The sequence below is a fragment of the Nipponia nippon genome, unplaced genomic scaffold (genome assembly GCF_047370975.1).
Source record: "Nipponia nippon isolate SJK-2023a ecotype South Korea unplaced genomic scaffold, ASM4737097v1 scaffold_1, whole genome shotgun sequence".
NCBI classification, from domain to species: Eukaryota; Metazoa; Chordata; class Aves; order Pelecaniformes; family Threskiornithidae; genus Nipponia; species Nipponia nippon.
The window spans coordinates 24,483,604-24,507,007 of record NW_028262290.1 but is presented as its reverse complement, the minus strand read 5'-3'; the positions used below and the strand labels follow the sequence as shown (position 1 = coordinate 24,507,007).

Genomic DNA, 23,404 nt, shown 5'->3' with positions numbered 1-23,404 from the left:
AGGACAGTTCTGTAAAAAGAAATGAAAAGACAGACTGATTCTCTGTCTCTGGCAAGTGTGAGCAGTTATGTAGAAACTCACTGAAGTGATCTTAACTGTAGGACAGATGGTATTTGTGCTTTACATCACTGAGGGGGAACCAGACCTGGTGCTCTTTCCAATAAAGCAAGCATCTGCAATGGTGCTTCTTAGTTACTGAGCTATGGCCGCACAACAGAAGTGCTGTATCAGGCAAAGATAAAGAGGGGCTGATATAGACCAAGAAAACTTATCCTTATGTGTCAAAGATGGAGATGAACTTCTAGCTATAGAAGACCGCTGAAATGAGTCTTACCAGGTGTGGTGGGTTAACCTTGGCTAACAGCCAAATGTCCACCCAGCTGCTTGCTCACTCACTCCCCCCTCCTTAGTAGGATGGGGGAGAAAACAGGATGAGAAGGCTTATGTCTCAAGATAAAGACAGGGGGATTGCTTACCAACTACCATCATGGGCAAAACATACGCAACATGGGGGAAAATTTAATTTATTGCCAATAAAAATAGATTTGGGTAATGAGAAGCGAAAAAGAAAAGCATTAAAGCAACACCTTGCCTCCTCTCTTTCCCAGGCTCAGCTTCACTCCTACATTACAGACTCTTCTATTGACCACCACCACCCCCTAAGCAACACAGAGGGATGGAGGGTGAGCAGTTATGGTCAGTCCATAACAGTTCCTTGCTGCTACTCCTTCCTCCTCATACTTTTCATAGAATCATAGCATGGTTTGGGTTGGAAGGGACCTTTAAAGACCATGTAGTCCAACCCCCTTATGATGGGCAGGGACATCTTTCACTAAATCAGGTTGCTCAAAGCCCTATCCAACCTGACGTTGAACACTTCCAATGACGGGGCATCCACAACTTCTCTGGGCAACCTGTTTCAGTGTCTCACCAACCTTATAATAAAAAATTTCTTCCTTATGTCCAATCTAAATCTACCCTCTTTCAGTTTAAAATCATTGCCCCTTGTCCTGTCACTACAGGCCCTGGTAAAAAGTCTCTCTCCATCTTTCTTAGAAGCTCCCTGTATATATTGAGAGGCCACAGTAAGGTCTCCCCACAGCCTTCTCTTCTCCAGGCTCAACAACCCCAACTCTCTCGCCTTTTCTCACAGGAGAGGTGTTCCAGCCTTCTGATTATTTTTGTGGCCCTCCTCTGGACCCACTCCAACAGGTCCATGTCTTTCTTGTACTGAGGACCCCAGAGCTGGATGCAGTACTCCGGGTGGGTTCTCATGAGAGCCAAGCAGAGGGGGAGAATCACCTCTCTTGACCTGCTGACCATGCTTCTTTTTTACACAGCCCAGGATACGACTGGCTTTCTGAGCTGCAAGTGCACATTCATAGAATCATAGAATGGTTTGGGCTAAAAGGGACCTTTAAAGATCATCTAGTCCAACTCCCTTTTTAAAAGCATTTTAAGGCTAGTTCCGCTTCTCATGGAAGCGGAAATAGTTGATAACTGAACTCTCAAGTCTTACTCGCCTAATCAGTCCCTATTCTCATCCCACAGTATGCATCATAACACATCTACTGGGCAATTTTGTTACACATGCACTATTATACGAAGGCTGGGTTGGACTGACTCTCTGCCACCATGACTGGTGCTCAAAGCCACTTGTGTCTTGTTCAGAGAAATACCTCTGTGGGAGCAGCTCATATTAATCCTATCCCACAAGCAGGAGAAAGAGTAGGTTGACCTTCCTTGTTTCCTTCCATTCCCCATTGCCTCCATCCAGGCTCCCAGTAGTCTATTCCTTCTTTTTACTTTCTCTCTCTATCAGTCAGCATACTTATTCTAACAACTGAAGACACTGTGATCTGGGTACCAGTGGTTAACAATTCAGCATTCAAACCTCACCAATATTGTACAGTGGAGGGATGTTGTGCTTGCCTGAAATAAATGTTGCTTTTCTTCCTCCTTTTCCTTTTTAAATAGGTATGAAATGACATTCTATGATTCTATGTATAAAACTCTGAAAGAATGTTAAGTCAAATACTTGAAAGACGTTAGGGAAGAACATGCTTACAACTCCTTAAGCAACCTTAATTTTGTTCTTTTCTTGTTATACTTAAACACCGTAACACAGTCTTTAATTATATGACTATGGGTTAAAACTCCATTAAAGAATGGGCCCATAATGAGTCAAGTGATCATAAATGCATCACTCCCTAACTTTTGAGCATTTGATTTCAGCACCTAAACACAGTTTTTCACACTTTTTTGCACTTAATGAGATCAGTTGAGAATCTTTCACAATTATCACATCACTTTTTCCCAGATAACCAACAAACTAAACATCACAGATGAACATTCTCCTTCATATGTGGTCTTATAATCTCGTTAGAGGAAGGCTTTCGATCCATGTTATTGTTATTGCTTGTTAGAGCAAGTCTGAAATAATGCTAATAGATTGGGGGGGGACGGGGGGACGGGACACACACACGCAGCTAGCTAGAGTGTTCTTTCTTGTCATAGCTCCCACTCAGTAGGGCAGAGGCTCCACTATTACTATAAGTAATGTGCTTCACTGGGCTCCCAACTACTGCTGTGTATCTGAGTGTAGCTATGATGAGGACTTCTCTTGAAATTTATGCTTGGCGAGAATGTACTTTCCTTTCAGACATGGATCACATTACAGTCATTCTTCTCACTCCATAATAAAAAAATTGCACTAAATTGAAAATTGGATTACAGCTCTACTAACCAAACATTTCTGTTAGCATACTATACTGTTGTCCACTTACTAAGTGACAGTTTTCACAATAAGCACAGTACACTCCAGATGCCAGGTAAAGTTCACTGCACTGATTTTCAATTCAAAGTTGTAAAATAGTTTCTTGAATTGACCATCTGCAAAGTCTTCTCTCTCCCATATGTTACAATGGCAACTGCCAGCAGCAGAGGCATTTCAGAGAGTAATTCGCTGATTAAAACTGTCAGGCTATTTTTCAATGAAGGCATCTCAGCTCTGGAATTAATTTCTCCCTAACTCATGGTCAAACAGCTTATGTTTGCTGACTTCCATAACATGGGACATGGAACTGCAGAACAAAATGACCATGGTGTTTAGTGACAGGACAGTTTGAGGATCACAGGATATGGCAACTACCGTTCTTTGGAGGTGTTCTATTTTGGGAAGCTGCAATAAGACAGAGAAGATGAACAAAGGAAGAACTGAGTTGAAATCAAGCTAGATTAGTAAACTGCTCCATTAGGACTTAGGTAATATGTTTTCTAAAGTATCTGTGCTAGTTGTAGGGTAACATAGGGATCTGTAAAAAAGGTGGGTGTAGGAACACAGCTTGGTGTTGGAAGTGATACACCCCCTCCACACACATATGACTGCTGAACCTCTGAAACTTAGCAGCACTCAGTCCTCCCGAGCTGCTGTTGCCGTAGCAACAGCTCTTTAAAACATGGAAAACAGGTCAGGTAGTTTCAAACTAACCACTGCTTCCAACATCGCTGGTTTCCCCCGTAGTTTTGAGTTAGCCCACCTCTGAAATGACCAGTGGGCTGTTGCCATAGTGTCATTAGCCACCAGAGAGGAGAAAACAAGGCTCTTGAATTTCACAGGCCATGGGGATGCTTAAGTAACACTGGGTTTGGCCTCCCTCCACCTATCACTCCTTCCCCCAAATCCCTCAGAAATCCTCTTCAGAGGCATCAGCTCTTTGCCATCTCTTTTTCTCTGCAAATATCCTTTACTCTGCAAACTGCTTGGGGCTTATGTTTTTTCTTTTTTTGTTTTGTTTTGTTTTTTAAATAGAAGGGCACTGCACAATTTGGGAGTTAAATCCTGTTAACCACTGAGCATAAGTGAAAGGTGCATTATTTGGCCATAACGTCATTCCTTCAAAAGGCTCTATGTTATAGTACCATTCAAAACATGCTAGCAGTTGTTGGAGAACTTGACGTAGGGAAAAACAAGCCCTGTAAACCAGGTATCTTTGAAACCTGTGAAAAGGAAGTTAACCAGCTCAAGAGACAACAAATGAAACAACCGAGCATGTACACACCAAGCTGCACGATGCTCAGTACACTCCCACCAATTCCTCCTCTGTTTCTCGGAAGTAGCATTGATGGTGGGCTGCACAGAGGTGCTCATATCTCAGTGAATCATTAGTCGCAGACAAAATCCCAAAGGACAAGTGTCAGTTTCATTTTTTTAATTCAATGTCTTTGTTACTTTAATTGAATCTGTCTGAATGTAGGCTTGCTTACATCGGTCTCTTTATTTTGACTCACACTGGTACTCTTATTAGTTAATGGAAACTCTTTAGAAAGACAGAAATAGCAATGAAATTTCTAACTTTGCAAAAGCAAAATAAAAAGCCCATTCCACCCTATATACACATCACAAGCACCATGGAAATATCACATTTCTATATCTATGAACATTATCAGGATAACAGTTCTCATCTTGAGGTGATTATCCATCTCTGTAGAGTGCACATTCTTCTTGTGTATGGATGGCATTTAGAACATATGACTATAATTAATAGCAATCTTAAAGGAACAATTAATTTCAACAAAAAATAAATGATCATTCTGTAAAAGTGATAATCCAACTGACACTGCAGAAAAAAAAAAAAAAAAAAGACCCAAACATTTGCACTAGAAGCACATGAAGAACTACCTTCAAAAAATATAAGCACCTCCTCCAGGTTCCAGTGGGACCAATGCCCAAGGATCTCCCGGTAAGAAAGCCTCCTCTTCCACTCACACACTTCTTAAAGTAATTCCCTATGCCAAAAAGCACAATGTTTAAAGAGGACTCAACAAAGTATAAGAGCGAGTACAAACGAGCTGTCCCAAAATGACTAAGAGAACTTTTTGGGTCTAGAGAACTTTTTGGAGTGATGGGGAAGTCTGGTCTGTAAGTCTCTTTGAAGAACATCTTTTCCTCCATTCTTACTTGAAAGAAGAATATTCAAATATAAAAAACAACTAAATATATTGGTCTGTAGTGACACCATGAGGGAAAAAAAATTCAAACATGTTTTTAGGAAGTTCCACCTAATTCACATCTACAAGCACCACAGTGCTACCACTCAAACAGTATCATGCAGTCAAGGCTGCACAGTTTGCAAAGTTCCTGCTTCTCAGCTGAAGACCTAACCGTGTCCATGACCCTAGCCTGCTGCAATGCAAAGTAAAATAAGTTAAATTCTTCAAAATGGTTTAAGCTAACTTGTTTTAATTCTCACTATGGCACACTAAAACTTGTCAGAGAAACGCAGTTAGGGTTCTGAAACAGCTATAACTATGCTGCTGTACCTTCAGAGCTTTCCTACAGAGAAATTTTGTCCTGGTACGTCTTACTTAAGTTAAAAACCTAACTTTTCTTACTAGCGTTCTTATATCTGTACAACTCCTACTATCAACACAAATGTAAATGTAAGCAATACCAAGATCTTGAAGTAGATGCTAAATAAGCGTTACTTCTTCAGGTATTTCTTTCCTAGGAACTAGGCATACTTGCCCTAAACTAAGGAATACTGAGAGAAACAGTCTAAGCTGTGAAATTTCTAACCCTAAACCTAAACGCAGTTTCACATTCAGGCACACAAATGGAAGTGGTTTCTTTAATAATCTGAGCAGCTAAACTTAACATTGCCATCAGTAGGAGCTTTGCCACTGACTTAAGCACATACGAGATTAACCCTTCTATAGAGAGTTTGTCAATAGCTGCAGCTTTATATATTGGGCTTGCATAGCTTTGTTTTTAAACTGTTACTCATATAACACTATAAAATAGGTATAAAAACTTGCCAAATTAATTCTGTGGTTTTGTTGGGTTCCCCCACCACCACCTTGAGTGATTTTACATAATTTTTTTTTTTTACCTTTTTAGGTACTGGTGCTATCCATGAGGCACACTTTTATCCAGACACAAATAACAACAAATGAAAAAAATCAAGTCTCCAAACAGTTAGCTTACAGCTTTACACAGCACACCCCTCTATAGAAAGCCTCACCTTTTTCACCAAAAATAAAATGACTGGTGAATAACAATGCTACAACTCCCAATAAACAAAAGTAAATGTGGGCTATAAGGCATCAACAGGCAGAGATCTAATGTAAAAGAATAACATGTACATCGTTGTAGTGTATAAATTTCACACATTACTAAAAAACAAATAAATGAGAATAATAAGTGTATTCTTACAGAAATACAGGTTTTGCTTTCAAGTTTCATAGGAGTTCCCTTTTATCTCTGAGTTATGCAAGTTCTAAGAAAAGGAAACAAAATTTACATGTAAACCAAAGTATTCTGGGCAATCCCTGGTTTTGATAAATGTGTACTAAGTCCAACCTAACAGGTATCTGAAGATATTTGTTCCAAATAACAAGGAACTCCAAGTATTATGAGCCCTCTGTTTGAAGTCAATGCCTTAATGCAGAAGCCTCCTTCTTCAAATTCTACAAGTTATTTGCAAACAAAAACCACACAGAATTTTTTCCGTTCTTCATAAAGCTCTATAGTATTAAATGTCAGCCATTTAATTTCCAGTATTTTGTTTATGAAATATTGTTAACATCTATGCTTAATATATAGTCTACACATGGTACTTATTGGCTGCTGATCAAAACATGAGGCACAGAAATCTAATACAAGCTTTTTGATTATTGAGAGTTAGCCATGTGGACACTGAACTAATCCAAAATTTTTTTTCTGTTAAATTCGTAGAATCCTATCTGACAAGTTCTCATGCTCCTATTTGAGTCCAGTAAAAAAAAAAAAAAAAAAAAAAAAAAAGGGAGGGGGGGTAAAGCTAAACTGGAAAAAAAAAAAGCACTCCATGTTCTTTATGAAACTACATTATGAGGAAATCCTCTTCAACACTAAGGAGTTACAAAAATTAACTTAAAACAGTCTTGCAAAATTGCAGTCGCCCACTCTCCTGAGGCAAGTTTTATTTTTACTTCTTTTCATTATCATTAATCATCATAGCAAAGAGTAGAACAGATTTTGTTTCTCGGTGGTAAATTTTCATGATACTGTCATAGAGATGATTTCAAAGAATTCTGCTGAAACCCTGACGTAGAACACTCACCTCTTGGTGTCAGCACTCAGTCTGGGGATCAGACATTACACACAAAGGTGTGGTACGCTGTCTTGACATTAACAGTGATTCATGCAACATGGAAACTATTTGGATTAAGTATCTTCTCCCCCCCCACCTTTTTTTGTAAGAGAAAACAGAATAGAGAGACCTCAAACTGAATTGGTTTGATGGACAAAAAAGGATCTTCTAAAACTTGTCCAGCCAAAACTGGTTTTTCCAAGTATTTCACAGCTCTTTCTAGGCTATACACATTACTTAGCTATTACACAATGATCTCAAAGAGGTATATTAGTACAGACAACTTGGTTACTAAGGTAACAAGATGTTACTTTAAACCAGCAGTGCTGCCCCAGCTCATCAGCTTCACTCATTTCTTTCCTTTTATTCTCGTTAAACTACGCACAAATTACAGACCTGCTGTGTAACTGAGCTACACTGCAGTGCCTCTATTCAAGCTTATGAGAAAAAAAAAAAGGGGGGGGGGGTTAGATGATGCAAGCGTTTAAACTCTTTGGAGTGAAGTAGTTTCATTCTTAACTCTATACTAAGAATTTGAAAGTTGGATGAAAAATAAGTTTTAAAGTGTCTTCTCACTAGAAACTATCTTGTAATTAAAAAACACATTGCACATTGAAACTATTTGACATGATACAGTAAGACAGCAGGGATGCTTTAAACTTTTGGGAGAGAAAAACATGGTTAAGTTTTATTGACCGAATCTTGGCTGAAATTTTCCAGAGGCAGACTCATGTTTGGAAATAAGTTAACTGCTAATTGTGAAAATTGTCAAGGTTACCCAAGGTCTAGCCCCTCTAAAATACTGATGCTCCTAATAAACAAAGTAAGTATGTCACTGTTTTTGAGAGCTTGAGCTTGCAAAACCTGTGTCTTCTAAACATCTTTTATGATTACAAACATCAGTCCTCAGCAGTAGCTTAAGAAGCCTAGGAAATAAGGCCATCGGAAACATTTACAGGAGGAGGTGACCTACAACAATCCTCTGCTCCAAGTGGGATCAGCTCCACCACAACTATTCCTGACATGTTTGTTTAACCAGCTCTTCAACACTCACAATAATGGCAACTTCTGCAACCCTCTGGGGCAATCTGCTGTTGTACGTTGTTATTCTATTAGATGTTCTTTTTACTATATAACTTCAAATTAATTGCTGCAATTCAAGCCTGAGTTCTTGTCTTATCTTCAGAGGACATATCAATAATAAGTAAAAATCTTTGATTTTGTTTTTCACATGTAAGAATGGAGAAAACTTTTTGGCCTAGGTGGCTTCTGTGCTCTTTTAGGATACAAAACTCATATAATCTTTGTCAGACAGCACAATTCACCTTCCAAAACTGCAAAAGTACAGCACCGGCACTTCGGCATGAATGACTCAGTGATCAGAGTACCAGCTTTAAAATAATCCTATAATTTAGAGATAAACAGAAAGGATGATTCTGTTTACAGCCTGAACAATTTAATTATATATAAGACCAAATTACTAGGCTTGCTTTTCAATTATTTACGTCTATACTAATAGGGGAAGGGACATATTAAAAGAGAAAGGATTCTATATTCAATATCAGTTAGAGAAACACTCTGCTCAGGTAATGTATTCCCCCACTCTCTGCAAGAAAAATAATTCTCCTTTTGTGGTCAGAATATACAAACAAGATTTTGTTAAATCAGTCAGTATTTGACTTGCAGAGTTTAAAAAAAAAAAGTGTCCTAGGTTGGTCCATTCGCTTTGCCTAATGGAAAAGAAAAAAACAAAACCCACTAACCGATAATGTGTTTTCAGTTTACATGTCAGGCTGGCAAAACCTCCGCTGCTGTCTGCCTGAAAAGCTGCACGATAAGCCTAACAAACCACGACCGTGACCTGCAAACCATCCACAGTGGACTCCTAACACGAATCTCTCTTCCATTGAATTACCCATACACCTTTCATTTTTTCAATAACCACTCAACACACAAGAAGCTTCTGTACCAGCCGCCTATTATAAGAGGTACAGAAAACCTCCACTGCTGAGGTTCACACTGTCCTCACAAAATGAGCTAGATAAAGCATATTATATTCATTATATTCATTTTCCAGTCTCTCCTCTCTTAGCCCTCTCTGAACCGAAATTAACGAAGTTCTGCATGCAGACTGCCGACACCAATACTACTTCGGTTAGCTATATGGCATTGTAAATAATCTTCTGTTTATCTCATATGCATACAGCCCATGCAAACCCAGAAACCTAAGTTTTGTATTTGCTTAGTTAAGAAGACGTTCTTCCTGTCAGCATCTGGAAATGCTTCATGATATTCACGCAACTAATTAAAAACAAAGCAAATTAATATATCTTAATACTTCATTTAAAATTTTCAAATGACTTAGAGGAGAATCTCAAATGGTTGAAAACAGATGAAATACATGCATTCTCATTAATTAGAAAGAAGACTGTACCAAACAAACTCGTCTGCTGCTTAAATAAAATCAGAGTAAACCCAGCCAAGGTTTTGGACAAAGAAGTATTTCCAATGAAGCTAACTCAGCCTAGCTTTATTACTGAAGTTTTAATTAAATGCTAGACGGCCTTAAGTCATTCTATGGTATTTACTTTTTTACTGAATCAATTGTCACATTATACGTTTATAAATGTTAACTAAAGTGCTCAGTATCTGCAATACAATTATTTCACAATGATTATATTATAATGTATTTGTTCTGGTTGAAACCCAGAAATATTCTGCCTAGGGTAACAGATGGCTTTTTAAATTTTTGTTGCTATTCCAGAATCTTTAAGTCACCCAAAATGCATCTACTTAAACATGATACTGCAGTTACTGCAAAACATGATCTACATGTTCACTGTTTAATATTTAACAATCTGGACACCATTCCTGTTTGGAAATAATTCTACTAAAGACAGAAATCATTACCCTAGCATTCCTATAATAAATAGATTTGCCTTTTTACAATTTATCATCTCATAACGAAACGTAAATGACTCATTTAAAATGAAATAACATATTCTATCAGTGCAAATGAAGTTTAGCAACTCATTCTGAGTAATGTTAATTCACAGGTTATCATCAATTAGATATCACTTCACTGTAGTTAATGTAAATCTTTGTTAACGTCGTGTTCCACACTAACACACGTTACTAAGGGATAGAAGAATTTACAGAGCAATTTTATGTCTTAATGAGACGTAAAATGTCATGATACAGTAAAAATGTAAGCAGCAGCAGGTTATTTAACAACATGTACACATAGCACATTGATCTAGCAAGCTAACATTTACCTGTTTTTCCCCACATGATAAAAATTTCAAGCACTTCTTGCTTATTAAAAAGTTCACCTTTTTTTTGGTGAAAACCATCTGCTATAATAGCCATAAAAACGTAATAAATGCTACCCAAAATACCACAAAATCTTCAACTGTGAAAGACAAAAAGAAACTTCAGCAAGCTGCTTCAACAACACCTTGCAGTTATACTGCTCATTTAATACACAGCTCTCTCCAGCATGTACCTATCTCATGGAAAACATTCCCCATGGAAAGAACAAAGCTATTATAATAGCAACATAGTCATACAAATACATAATATCTATAAAAAACAACTGTTCTTAAAAGGACTGGTCACTTAGGTGGTCGAAACAAACACATCGTTTGCTCTAATTAGGCACTCTGATCCAAAATGCTGACTTGTGATCTAAGACTAAAAGTTGGCCCATTAAAAAGTTAAACCTCATTACGAAAAGCTGCTTATACCATGCATCATTAACATTTCTATGAATATCATACCCATACACTATTAGCTTTACCACATCTTTACTTAATCAAAGACATTATGCCACTTTTCTTCACAATGAGTAGTATCTTGTTGATTAGGCCTACTGGCATCAAGGTTTGCTGTGAATAAAACATCACTTAACCCTAAGTAAAACTGACAGAATTAGGGTTAAAAATACTGCTTTAATTTTGCCATCTGCTGCAGGCCCCTTAAAAATAACATAAATGTGTAAAAGAATTGCCTATAGTCCGATAGTATTCATTGAAAACAAAAATCCACTATGATCCTTCAGTGTGAAATATGTATTAAAAAGTTTAATATAAAAGCTGAAGTTCGAATAAACACTAGTTTGTTTTTTGTAAGATTTATATCCAATCAGAGCTTCAACACTTTCATTTCAAAGGCTGAAGTGGAAAAAAAAAATAAAATAAAACAAACCAAAACATTTACAAGTACTTTCCCAGAAATACATTTCTCTAAGATTCACTGATATAAAAGACCCATACTTTGGGTTTTCAGAATTTATCATGGGACAAAAAATAGACAACAAAATAATTGAAAACAAAGATCAAAAAAAGCAACCCTATACAAATTCCTAGTCACAGAAAAGATGACTTTCAAAAATGTTTGTGGTTGGTTGTTTTTTTGTTTTGCTTTGTTTTTTCTTTTTAAAAAACAAGAAGAAATGTAGTATAAAAACTCTCAACACCCCTTATGCATGGAAAACAGCACCTTAGTCCTGAAGCATACATAACAGGGCAAATTTGGAATAATGTAATATTCACAGTGACTATACAGTACTAGAATTAAGTCTAGTTGAAAGTTATTTGCAATATACCTGATTCAATACAATGCAAAACTTCAGTGGCAATTTTTTCTCATCAGTTCATGGAACGTTACATCAATAACCAGCACAGATTGATCATGGAACTGAAGGCCCGCAGGACCAACAGTCAGAGATGGATCTCAAATTCCCATATGGCATCAGTGAAAAAGAAATAAGATCAGCTTTTGAATTTGAAAACAGATGTACTTCAACAGTGAAAAACAAAGCATAAGTATGTACTTACAGAAGAAAAAACGCTGCTAAAATTACTTTTTTTCAATCTCAGAGTGATGACCAAAGCATCTTAATTTTCTTGGAAAAGTCTTCTATTTTCATTGGCAAGGAGTTTTTAAAACATTTATGTCAGGGCAGAAAACTATGCCCACACAAAAACTTTCAAACCAGACTTAGTGCTAAGTTCATTTTGCATTATTTTATACATTCATTTTTCCACCTTATGAGAAAAGTTTCCTGTATCATTTATTTACACTATCTAAAACCAGCAGCAAGTGTGTAAGACTAACTGCTATATCTGCATTACACGTAGATGTATATTTAAACAAATTAAATAACTATGTATTGTTTTATCAAACGGTAAAATATACTAGGAATAGGATAAAATATCACTGTGGCCTAAAGCAAATACACCATTTGGGCACAAGAATTAGCTTCCAATTCTGCAGGTCTCACCTTATACATAGAAATAAGCAAACTGATTAGTTGCAGGGATTTATATGGATTATTTCTTCCTCCTCTTCCCTTCTCCCTCCCACCTCAATGGCACTTTTGCTTCTCTAGCTTATGCTCTAACAGACACATAAAATAATAAACTTGTAAGTCTTTCCATTCGATATACTTGAGTATCTCTTCTTGGCATGGCACTGTCATTCTGCCCTGGCTCACAAGTAGATCACTTGTTGGCTGCCAGCACTGGCATGCTCGGTATGACTTACAAAGGTATATAGGTAAATAAGAATAATAGTATCATTCAGCAAATGAGTTTGGTGACGTCCAACTTACAGAGCATCCCTCCTCTTCTACCTAGAAAGCTGGAGTACTATTAGAGTATTCTAGCATTAAGTTAGATTTTGATCATTTATATTTTAGTTCTAGTGTATCAATCCCTTTTTTTAAATAAGATGATGACAGTCAGCATTTACTGTTAGGATGCCTTTCTAGATCCCATTCAGGCTAATTCCAAACAAAATAGAATGGAATTATTTAGTACAAAAAGTTTCCATTATTTACCCCTTTCATCAATCATTTAAAGACTTCATGTCAGCAACTGAAAACATTCATGTTGATCGTACAAAGAGCAGACAATACATTATGCATGCTGCTCACTGATTTATCCTTTCAGAAAGTCTCTTGCAGGCCACTTACCAATACCGCCACTCGCTGTCTAAAACATAAATAGAAGTGCTTCTGGAATATATAAATAAATAATAATTGCCTATGGTTCAAACCAGCAGGCTGTTAAAACCAACGTCCTGTGTGACATCAGCAATGTCAACAAGTTCCACAGGATTATCCATGCGTGAATTATTCACGAATAAGCACTTACAGAATCAAGATCTTAGCATTTACAAGAAGAATCATTTTTGCCTGCATTTCTTAACAAGTAATGGAAAAGATAGAATTAATTTTAAATTGTTCTAAGGGCAATTTTATTGCCACTATAATAACCTCACTTAAATAATGGCCAGCTTTTTTCCAATAAATGGTGCAAATAATTATTTTGTTAGTCAATTATCAGGATGATGACTATTGCACTTTATGGTAAAAAAAAAAAAAAAAAAGGCCTAAAAAAATCCCACCCAAACCAAAATCCAACTTAATCAAAACTCTCCGGCAGCAACAGTTTGTACTGTGCTATTTAACTGGCTTTGCTCCAGTAGCTTAAATTTAAGAGTCAGCTTTATGTAGAAATGAAGTAAGTGAAAACTGGGAAAAAATTCCCACACCTACAGCTGTCACCTAAAATTAAACACAACATTTTTCTCCAAATCCCAAGTGTACTTTCAAAAAGGTGCCATGTGATCATATTTAGCTACTGCACTGCAGTTAAGAACATGTTTAATCCACAACAGATAAACTAAATTCTTTCATTCAAGCATGTTAAAAAAAATTAACAAAGGTGAAAAACAGGTATAATTATCTACAAGTCTCAAAACAGTAATCATTTATTTCCCTTTAAGAGCAACCTACAACTTAGGAACATTTTCTTTTTGCCCCTGTTATAATTTGCAACATAGGCAAAAAGAAATAAACTACACATATTTTGGAGGGGGAAAAACCCCACCCTAAAACAGACAGACTGGTGTTAGATAGAATAATTCTATGTAGACAGATGTGCACTATTGGAATAGTACCAACAAGCTGGCTTGTGCAAAACAGTAGGTGATCTTAACCACCTCCAAAGAGAACGATTAAATGGCTCCAATCCAGTTTAAAATGCTTATCATTTCGCCAAGATACTCAGCAAACGTGACAACAATATGCCACACCTGTAGCAATTTGTTTATTTTTTTAAAATAGAACTGGATCAAATTTTAAAGTTGTTGTAACACATAAATTATAAAGAACCAAAAATACTTTTAAAAAAAACTAGTTACAAAGTATATTCATGTCACATACCACTCCCCATTAAAAAGGTCCTGTGTTAAGCAAATGTACTTATTTCAACAACGAGCATGAAGCATTAAGGTTAGATAATTGGATGGTATTCCTGAAAGTTTACTTATTTTACTTGTATTAACATAGTTATAGAAAGGGATTAACTATTTTTGCCACATAAAAAATAAACAGCATGCAAGAAACTAAACAATAAAAATGTACTTACGAAATCAAAGTCTCCATCTTGAGGGACTTTCCAGTTATCAGGGAAAACGTTTTTGGATATGTGGTAAGGTTCATGCATGTTCTGATTACAGTTTTCAGGGCTTTTATTCTTGGAATCTTGTTTATCAAAGTAGTCCATGAAAGAAGGTCTTTGAACTTGTGGTGAAGTAGCATTTCCTTAGTTGAAAGAAAAAAAAAAAAAAGTTAAAACTATTTAAAAAATTAAAGATTTACTGCACTATAAAATAAACTCCATTTATTAATCTTCTTGGATTTTACAGATACTAGTACAGTCATCTTTATGTGGTGCAAGCCTCCATTTGTCCCCTGAGGATCTTTGGCATAAAAGCTCATAGACAAAAATGATATTTTTGTAGCAAGATACAATGTGGAGAAATGTTGAAGACATTTCAGAGTTGCACACACAAATAATATTAGAAGTTACTTCATGCAATATCTATTTGTTGTTATAGAGACTGAATAACACAAGGTGCTAAGCATCCCTTTGGGTGCTGAATGCCCCTAACTTCAAGGCCTGGTCCATAGGCACTTGTAGGAAAGCAACAGAATTCCACCAGTTTCACCAAAGATTTTAAAATTATTTAGAGAAAGAACTTGCAAAAAACAACGACAGAAACTGTGTCTAGATACTGCTTAATTAAATTCATTGCCAATGAGGATTCTCAGCAAATTATAGGATCACACTCTACAGATGGCTGCAATGCACCCTATCTCCATGGTGTGGAAACCCTGGAGGATTTTTGTCATCGTCTATGCAGCTCCAAAAGCTTTACAAAGCAGATCAAGGTCAAGATCAGTGTGAACTCCTGTTCTATTATCCTTTTAATGAAACTAAATGTAAAAAAAAAATTTATCTACAACCTTAAATGACTGAAATTTGTTTTCATTTGTGGGATTTCAAAGCAAATTCATTACTAAATAGAACAATAAATAAAACATAAGAAATGCTTTAGTAGTTCTACATAACTGTCACCTCAGAGACTATATTCTGCATAGCATTGACTCATGAAACGTGTACTTACTTGCAGTGTAACACATTCTACATAGAGAAATATGAAACAGGAAGAGAGATACAAATAACCCGGGGGGGGGGGGGGGATGGGACGACACCAAAAAACAACCAACAGGTAGAACTATACTTTTTAATTATAAGCATAATAAAATAATTAGGAATTTTTATTTGACCTACTTGTTTCAAGAAGTGAAAAGGTAAACCACTGGAAATATCTTTTGAGCCTGTGTTTAACATGATCACTAGGACTTGCTGATCTTATCTGGCTTTACTTTTTTTTTATTAATTCATTAAATGTTTGGGGTTTTTTCCCCCCTCATCTTTCACATATTATTTCATCACCTCTTTCCATTCCCTCCATCTAAAGATCTTTTAATTGACTCTAATTTTCCTGCATGATTAATAGTGGCCTATTTTTTCCATTAATGCTTATTTTTGTACTGCCATCTTTTATATCATGTTGATTTACTTGTTCTTTTCCTTCTGCTTTTTCTACATTATTCTGTTCCAGTAACATTTCTTCTGGCTTTTCTAATGTGTTCTTCTACTGTCTTGCTCTAGGCTTTACTGAACTTGACTCCAGTTGCTTCTCTTCAACTCCACGATGATTCCTCCATTCAGTCTGCCATGTTTCCATACACACCTTCTCCTCCTCACATTTTTTTTTGGCAATAACTGAGAGAAAAATCAGCTATGTTCTTTTCTAATATTCTTTTCTAATCCCAGATCATAGTTATCTCTACTCACCATCTTTTAAATAATGACAACCACAACCATAACAAAAACATTCAGTGAACTAAACTCTAGGTTTAATTTAACTGACCACGTAACAGATACCTCTTCTCCAGAATCTCCCCAAGTTTGCCCCCACTGAACTCAAGATCATTCGAATGAGGTTTCTGGATCTCTTGAGTCTGGGACTGAGGAAGAGACGAGAAGTGAACAGCAGGGATGCCAAATAACTACAGAAATAATCACTAAAGGGCAAAAATGGAAGACTCTCAACTTTATCGAAGCATAAATTTCAAAAACAGATCCAAGAGAAGGTAGTAGTATGAAGGAGGTGGAATTAAAAACAGAAAAATACAATGCATTTTCTTAATACAAACTTTTTATTACTTGCTGTTCGCTGCCCAAAAACCCTGAAACTATTTGTACCAAAAAGATAGGACACCACATTGCTGGCCTTTCACAAGCAATTTTCTTTTGCTGAGATGGTTGTACTTATGTTTCATCCTTGAGACATATTTATAAACAAGAAGATTACCAGTGTCTCTGTTAGAAACTCTAAGTACCAAAATGTTGGCCCATTACAGGTAAGATAGTGTTTTCTGTTAACTGAAAGGAGGGAGACTAAAGATTTTCCAAGCACTGCTCTTAAGTTTTAGAGCCATTTATAAATATCTTCCTTATATATGTAACAGAAGATTCCCTACATACATAAAACAAACCAACCGCTCCAAATTCCTTGCTATCAAATGCATATTAAGGAAAGTGGGTCAACAGGACTGAAATTACTCCAAAATGAGCAAAGAACATATTTTACACTTTGAGGACTTGTTCCATTTGTTTCGATAAATAAGAATTTAGAACTCACTTCTGATTCCAATTTAGTATACTTAGTTAACCCATTTAAAAGAACAAGAGCTGCTTACCTTCACTGCAAATATAAAAAAACCCCACACATAAAACCAGAAATATTATGCCTGCAAAATGATGAGACCAGAGGTGTTTCAAGGTTTGTTTGTTTGTTTTTTCCCCCAATGTAATAAAAAAAGATGGATTTATTTAAAGATTTATTTTTAAGTTTTTATTTTATTCTTACAAATATTTAAATGAAAAAAGAGACTTTTAGATCTCTAGCTAACCTAACACAAACAAGTTTAGTTAATATTTCATGGAAAATGGGATAGGTTGACACCTACTAGTTTAAAGGCCCTATGAAGGCTCCTGCCTCTTTTGTATCGACATTACAAAACACTCAGGCTCTTTATGCCATACTAAACTGATGTAGGTTGCACTTTTTTTTTGCAAAATGTAAGGTTATTAGAAGATTTTGGTCTGAAAGCACTTTTTCTAACTTTCATGAACAACAGAGTAATGGTATCTTGTCAACTGTCTTTCAAGAACAAAGAAATATAAAAGTAAAATATATAAAGATTCTTTTAAGGACAATTAATTCAGTGAACTAGCTAGTAAGTTACTTTTTACACAAGCTATTATTTGCCACAAAAAATCTGCAGCACAAACAGTATCACTCCACACTTGCACTGAAAACCTGTTGTGCAACAGGCTGTTCCATCCTAGGAGGATCTGGATTTTCCAGTTCTCATTTTTCTTTGCTCTTCAACAAGAGGTGATCATGTTTAAAAATGTTTGCCACAGTTTCAACATTTAAGAATATCAGTCTCTTTTATCATCCCTATACCTGCCCACTGCAGGACTTCAAAATGGCTTTGGGAAGAAAGCCACAATGACAGCAGCAGTCTGAGAAATTGCTGGCAAGCCAAGGAACTCAGAGACTGCCACGGGCACTGAAAACATACATTATACCTCAGTAATACCCCTGACAGGAATACAGCTGATGGGGATGTCTTCAAATAGTTACATAAGAGAATTTCTTCCAAAAAAAAGTATGCTGGATAAAATGAATGAGGCAATGACATAACACCAACTCTACTACACTATTTCAAAGACATATCATAGCTAAAATAAATAATTCTAAACACGCATTTCAAAATAAGAAGGAATGCACATTCCATCTAATGCATGTTTTGATCGAATTCAATTGATGTGATCTATAAAGAAAAATGCTTTTGTAGTGATGTATTTCCAAGAGAGAAGTATTATATTAATATTAAGTTGATTTTAAATCCGTTTAAAAATTCTGCTGTTAGTTGTTAAATTTTTATACTCTATATTGGGCTGAGCCACATATACATTCCCCCATGCTGGTCTGGCTACCTCAGGGCCAGCTTGTTGGAAAAAAAAAATACTCTTGCCTTACTTTGTCAGGTAGAACCCTTCTCTCCACAGCAGTCCCTGATCCTCAGAGGGCCCCGTGGTCATAAAAGTCAAACCTCTGTCAACACCACCAGAGGCGCAACCAAGTGTTGACCCATAGGACCCATCCACTCCTCCAAGGCTTTCCCTTCACCATCATGATCAAGAACATCCTCATAACCCTGGAGTTACTCTTGAGGTCACTCTCAAGGTCTCCTCTGGCAGTATCATTGGCATGTGCCCACATGGATGGGCAGCAGGAGACAGTAGTCTAAGCCCTGGACAAGACCTGGCAGTCTTTCAATGTTGTGGCACTGGGCCCTGGGCAAAGAATAACTTCTCCTAGATAGCAAGTAAGGTCAGCAGATAAGGGCATCCAGCTCCTACAGAAGGGAGTCTCCCACTACAATTTCCTCGGAGGGGGCAGGTGGTGGTGTTTTGTTTGTTTGTTTGGGGGTTTCTGGGTTTCTTACAATTTCCTATGGGAATTCTCTAAGTCTTTCTCTTGCTCCATTACTACCAGGGCACTGGACCTCTTCTGCAGCTGCAAATCTACAGAGGAAAGCTTTCCTTCTTTTGCCAAAGTCACAAGCTTCCACAGCCTTCCCCATCCTGGAGATCTCCATATGCCACTCGACTGAGGAACATTTCCAGCTGCTGCCTCTTCAACGAAGTTGAAGGGGATCAGGCTCTCCTGTCTGCAGTGTTTCTGTGAAGATCCTGTCAGTGTCTTTACTCCCTCAAAATATACTGCTTTGTCACTACTAGAGTGAGAAGCTATATTGCAATCAGCTTTTAGCCTTCTTTGGACTATCACCTCTACTACAAAAGCTACAACAGCTTATACAAAATCATATACTACTTAGGCTTTATATTTCATACATTCATACCACTACTTTCTCACCGCGCAAGGTGGCCTACAAGACAGTGGCAGTAAATCTCCTGGGAAATAGGAGACAGGCGCTTTGAATACCATAAGGTTGAAGACAGACTGGAATTTTGACCTCAGTCTCTGGGCAAATGCACTTAACAGTGAACTACCATGTAGAAAGTTACCACAGCCACCTCCTTCACCCATATTTTAAGCAGAAATTGTGACTGTATTTTAGGAGTGGGTGAGTTCTGCTGCTAATACATGCCTACTAGACAACCACCTCAGAGAATGAGTGGTCAGCCTACTTAGTTTCTGAATGGCAAGGAAGCATCAGCAGAAACTAGATCACCAGTTCCTTAGGCCAGAGCAGCTGGGAGTCTACCAAAGGATGTATCCAAGAAATGTTTGACTGCAGAGCACTGTGTAACAAAGTGGTTACAGAGCTCGCAGTTTTCCCACCACAGTGACTTATGCACCCAAGTCTTTACTCAAATTCAGGCCTCGTTCAGTATTTTGTTTGCTTTGTAATATACCTATTTATCAGAAATAATTGCAACTGGCATTTCAATGGAAAATCCACATATTTTTCAATCAGCTGAAGCCTTCACAGACTTTTTGAAGGACTATGAACTCAGATTTAAAGGCTTTTTAATGGGGAAAAGTTTCCTGTACAAAACATTGCTTTGCTTCCTGAGAACGAGACTTGTAAAACTGGTTTAATAACTTTTGTTCTATTTTTCCACCTTCTGGAGAAGAAGAAAAAATACTCAATGACACTACTATTATAAACCCATTAGTTCATTCCAGCTGAGTTATACTTTATTTCTGTTTTCAGCAAAACAAAGAAAATCCATGTTAAGCTAGCATTTTGCAACAGCTCTTGAAGCAGAATTGCCAACATGATGTTTTTCTTTGAAAAAAAATTCCCATTTATAAAAGATACTACTACTAGTGGCATAAATGAACAACTTTATTACCAATCACAGGAGAGAGCTCAAGGACTGGAATAGGCTTGGAAATGCCTATCATCTCTTTCTATATATAGAGGAGTAAAGTACTAGTACACTTGCATACGGGATCGAGCAAACTGTCTTAACGTGGGCACAGTAAACATGCTTGAACAAAACTACATCCATGAAATATCAATGCTTGTGTCACAGCACCACTGAAACCAGCCCATAATTAAGCTTCCTTGCTGAATTCCTATAGGACATGGGTCATAGGTTGTTATAAAACACACAGTAGCTTTTGCTTTTCAGATGAAAAAACAGCTGTAGGACTTAGGTCTTTCTAAAAGTTATGAAGCATAACTCAGAGCTACCCAAGCATCCACCTCCTATTACAGTGGAAACCAACTTACAGTATGGCACAATCTCTTACACTGGATGGACTGAAATCACTAAAAATAATAAATAAATAAAACCAACTCATGAATTCTCCTTTCAAAACGTAGGTTCTACAGCGTGGTGCATGTCCCGCTGTAATCAAGGATCTCATAATACAATAACACAAGAAAGTTCAGTGAGTAAGTGCTGGAACCAAACCTGTGATGTGCCAGCTGAATGATGAAACCATCACTTGCCATCAGGCTACCTCCAGTTTGCTGGCTTTCCTTCACTGGAGTTACAGGTCTCAAGATAGTCACCTATGGGGGAGGAGGGAAGGGAAGGAAGGCTGCTGCCCCAAAGATTATATTCTTCTGTTTGATAAGAAGGAAAAGCGTTTAAGAATTATACTGACTAAACCTAAAATATTCCATGTCTTATAGGGCAAAAAGTAATAAAACAAAAACCTGACCACTTTTCTATATTCTATCTGTCAAACGCCACTTCATTAGTTCACTGTCCTCTTCTAATATATTCATTACCAACCATGAACTATCCAGCCCAAAGCAGATGGCAAATATAAATTTAACAGCAGGAAAAAAAAGGGAGGGTGGAGGGGGTGTGTGTTAATGAAAAGTAGAAAAGAGAACAATCAGAAGTACTCTTGGTGAACCAGAAAGCCCGAACACTAAGCCTTGCCGAAAAGCCGCAAAGGGGATGTGGGGAAGCTGGTCTGAATACCAGTCTCTGAACTGAGATATGAAAAAGCTCCTACATGAAATTAAATACAATCCAAGCAGCTGAACAAAAGTAGTACTACCTTCCATCAATCCCACTCTTTCTTCCACTCCACATTGAACCTCCTAAAGTTAAGCTATGTCCTCCCACCTCTCTGTATTCTGCATTTTCTTCCCTCCTTCTAGGTACGTAGTCTCTGCTCAGAGCACGCACAGGCATACTAAGCAAGAAGGCATAAATGTTATTTATTGCTAGGCTGTATATTGTATGTTGGGGCAGGATGACAGGCCTCTTTTTGTTCCAAATCCCAATTTTATCTGGGCACAATTCCCTATTTGTGAAAAAAATATGGTTTTAGTTATTTTCTGTCATGGCTCCCAGAGGCCTCTAAGCATGGGCACTTATAAATAAAAACTTATTATTGTTTCTTATTTTGTCCTTGAGCAGGGAAACAAAAGGCAGAAGGAAACAAAACATGAAACTAAACACAAGAGCAATTAAAAAAAAAAGTTTGTCATAAATATTTTGTGTCTCTAGGAAGGAAATGAAATCCCTCTTCCCTAGTTAACTAAGTTTATTTCTCCAAGCTTCTTGCTTGCAATGTCCTATTATTCAGAAGTATCAAAGAGTACCTTTAAGCTACCTGTTCTGATTTATTATGACGAAATCACACAAACATCTGGAAAGTGCCCACCTTGCCTATAAACGTACATTGGAAAAAGCAACCAAACTCCAAAATCCTGTGTTTTTGTCAAGCACAAAGCAGCACAAAATCTCTGTCTGCCTCTCAAGGAGAGCAAGGATTTGCATGTCCCTTCCTGGTGACATTTATTCAGGACATTTGCTATTGCTCCTGTTTCAGCCAATAGCACATGAATCACAGAACCAGAGGAGGACCAGCTACGGTGGACGTGACATATTTATTTTCAGCTGAGAGATGTGGAGGTCCCATTCTTGAATTATTTCTAGTTTTTAATCAATGGGTGTCTAATGCAAAATACAGGAAAGTTCAGCAAGTAAGTGCTGGAACTGAACCTGTCACTTGCCAGCTGAATGATGAAACTATCACTTGCCATCAGGCTACCTCCAGTTTGCTGGCTTTCCTTCGCTGGAGTTACAGGTCTCAAGAAAGTCACCTATGGCAGGGGAGGGAAGAAGGAAACATGCTGTCCCAAAGATTATATATTCTTGTTTGACAAGAAGGAACAATGGGCTTAAGAATTATACTGACTAAATGCCAAGGTGTAGAAAGGTAACTCCCTTTCTAACAGATTCTTACTGGAATCAATTAAAAATGAAACTAAGAGTACATTTTAAAATCAGTGTCTCCAGCAACATAGCAGACAAACAGGACACGACTAAGGGATTGCAGTGCAAACCTAATGACACTTTTTTTGGTCTGTTTGGCATACTAACAGGTATTTCCTCTCAGCACATATAAAAACTGCACAGATAGTTATTAAGCCTGAAGTGATTTGAAAGGCCACATTAAACCCTTCTTCATAATACTTCCACCCTAGGATTTACTTTATTATCCTTTACTCCAAATTTGCTTGTAATGTCTTTCTTTTTTTTTTTTTTTATCACTCATCTTTTCCTTAACTTGTTGAAATTGATGAGTTTGAGACTGCTTGTACTAACCCTCCATTAGCCTCACAGCTTAATAGGCAAATACTCTGTTTCAGCAGGAAAACAAATTAAAGCACATACTGAGTGTTTTCCTGAGGTGAATCATCCTGCTTAAACTAATCACCAATCAACACGTATGTTTACTATCTTATTGCTGAGAACACTAGGGGGGAAAAAAAAAAAAACAAACCAAACAAATTACCAAAACAAACCACAACACCCCCCCCCCCCCCA

The 23,404-nt window shown here is 37.2% G+C and overlaps 1 protein-coding gene across 3 annotated transcripts in view; it reads right to left on the bottom strand.

Moving 5' to 3' along the window:
- The window catches only part of STK3 (serine/threonine kinase 3), a 138,197-nt gene that overhangs the window by 34,523 nt on the left and 80,270 nt on the right, over nucleotides 1-23,404 (bottom strand). For all 3 annotated transcript variants that reach the window (XM_087749066.1, XM_087749075.1, XM_009469315.2), the window contains exon 10: nucleotides 14,570-14,745. In XM_087749066.1, coding sequence (XP_087605192.1) covers nucleotides 14,570-14,745 — 176 coding nt within the window. The remainder of the gene's footprint in view (nucleotides 1-14,569; nucleotides 14,746-23,404) is intronic.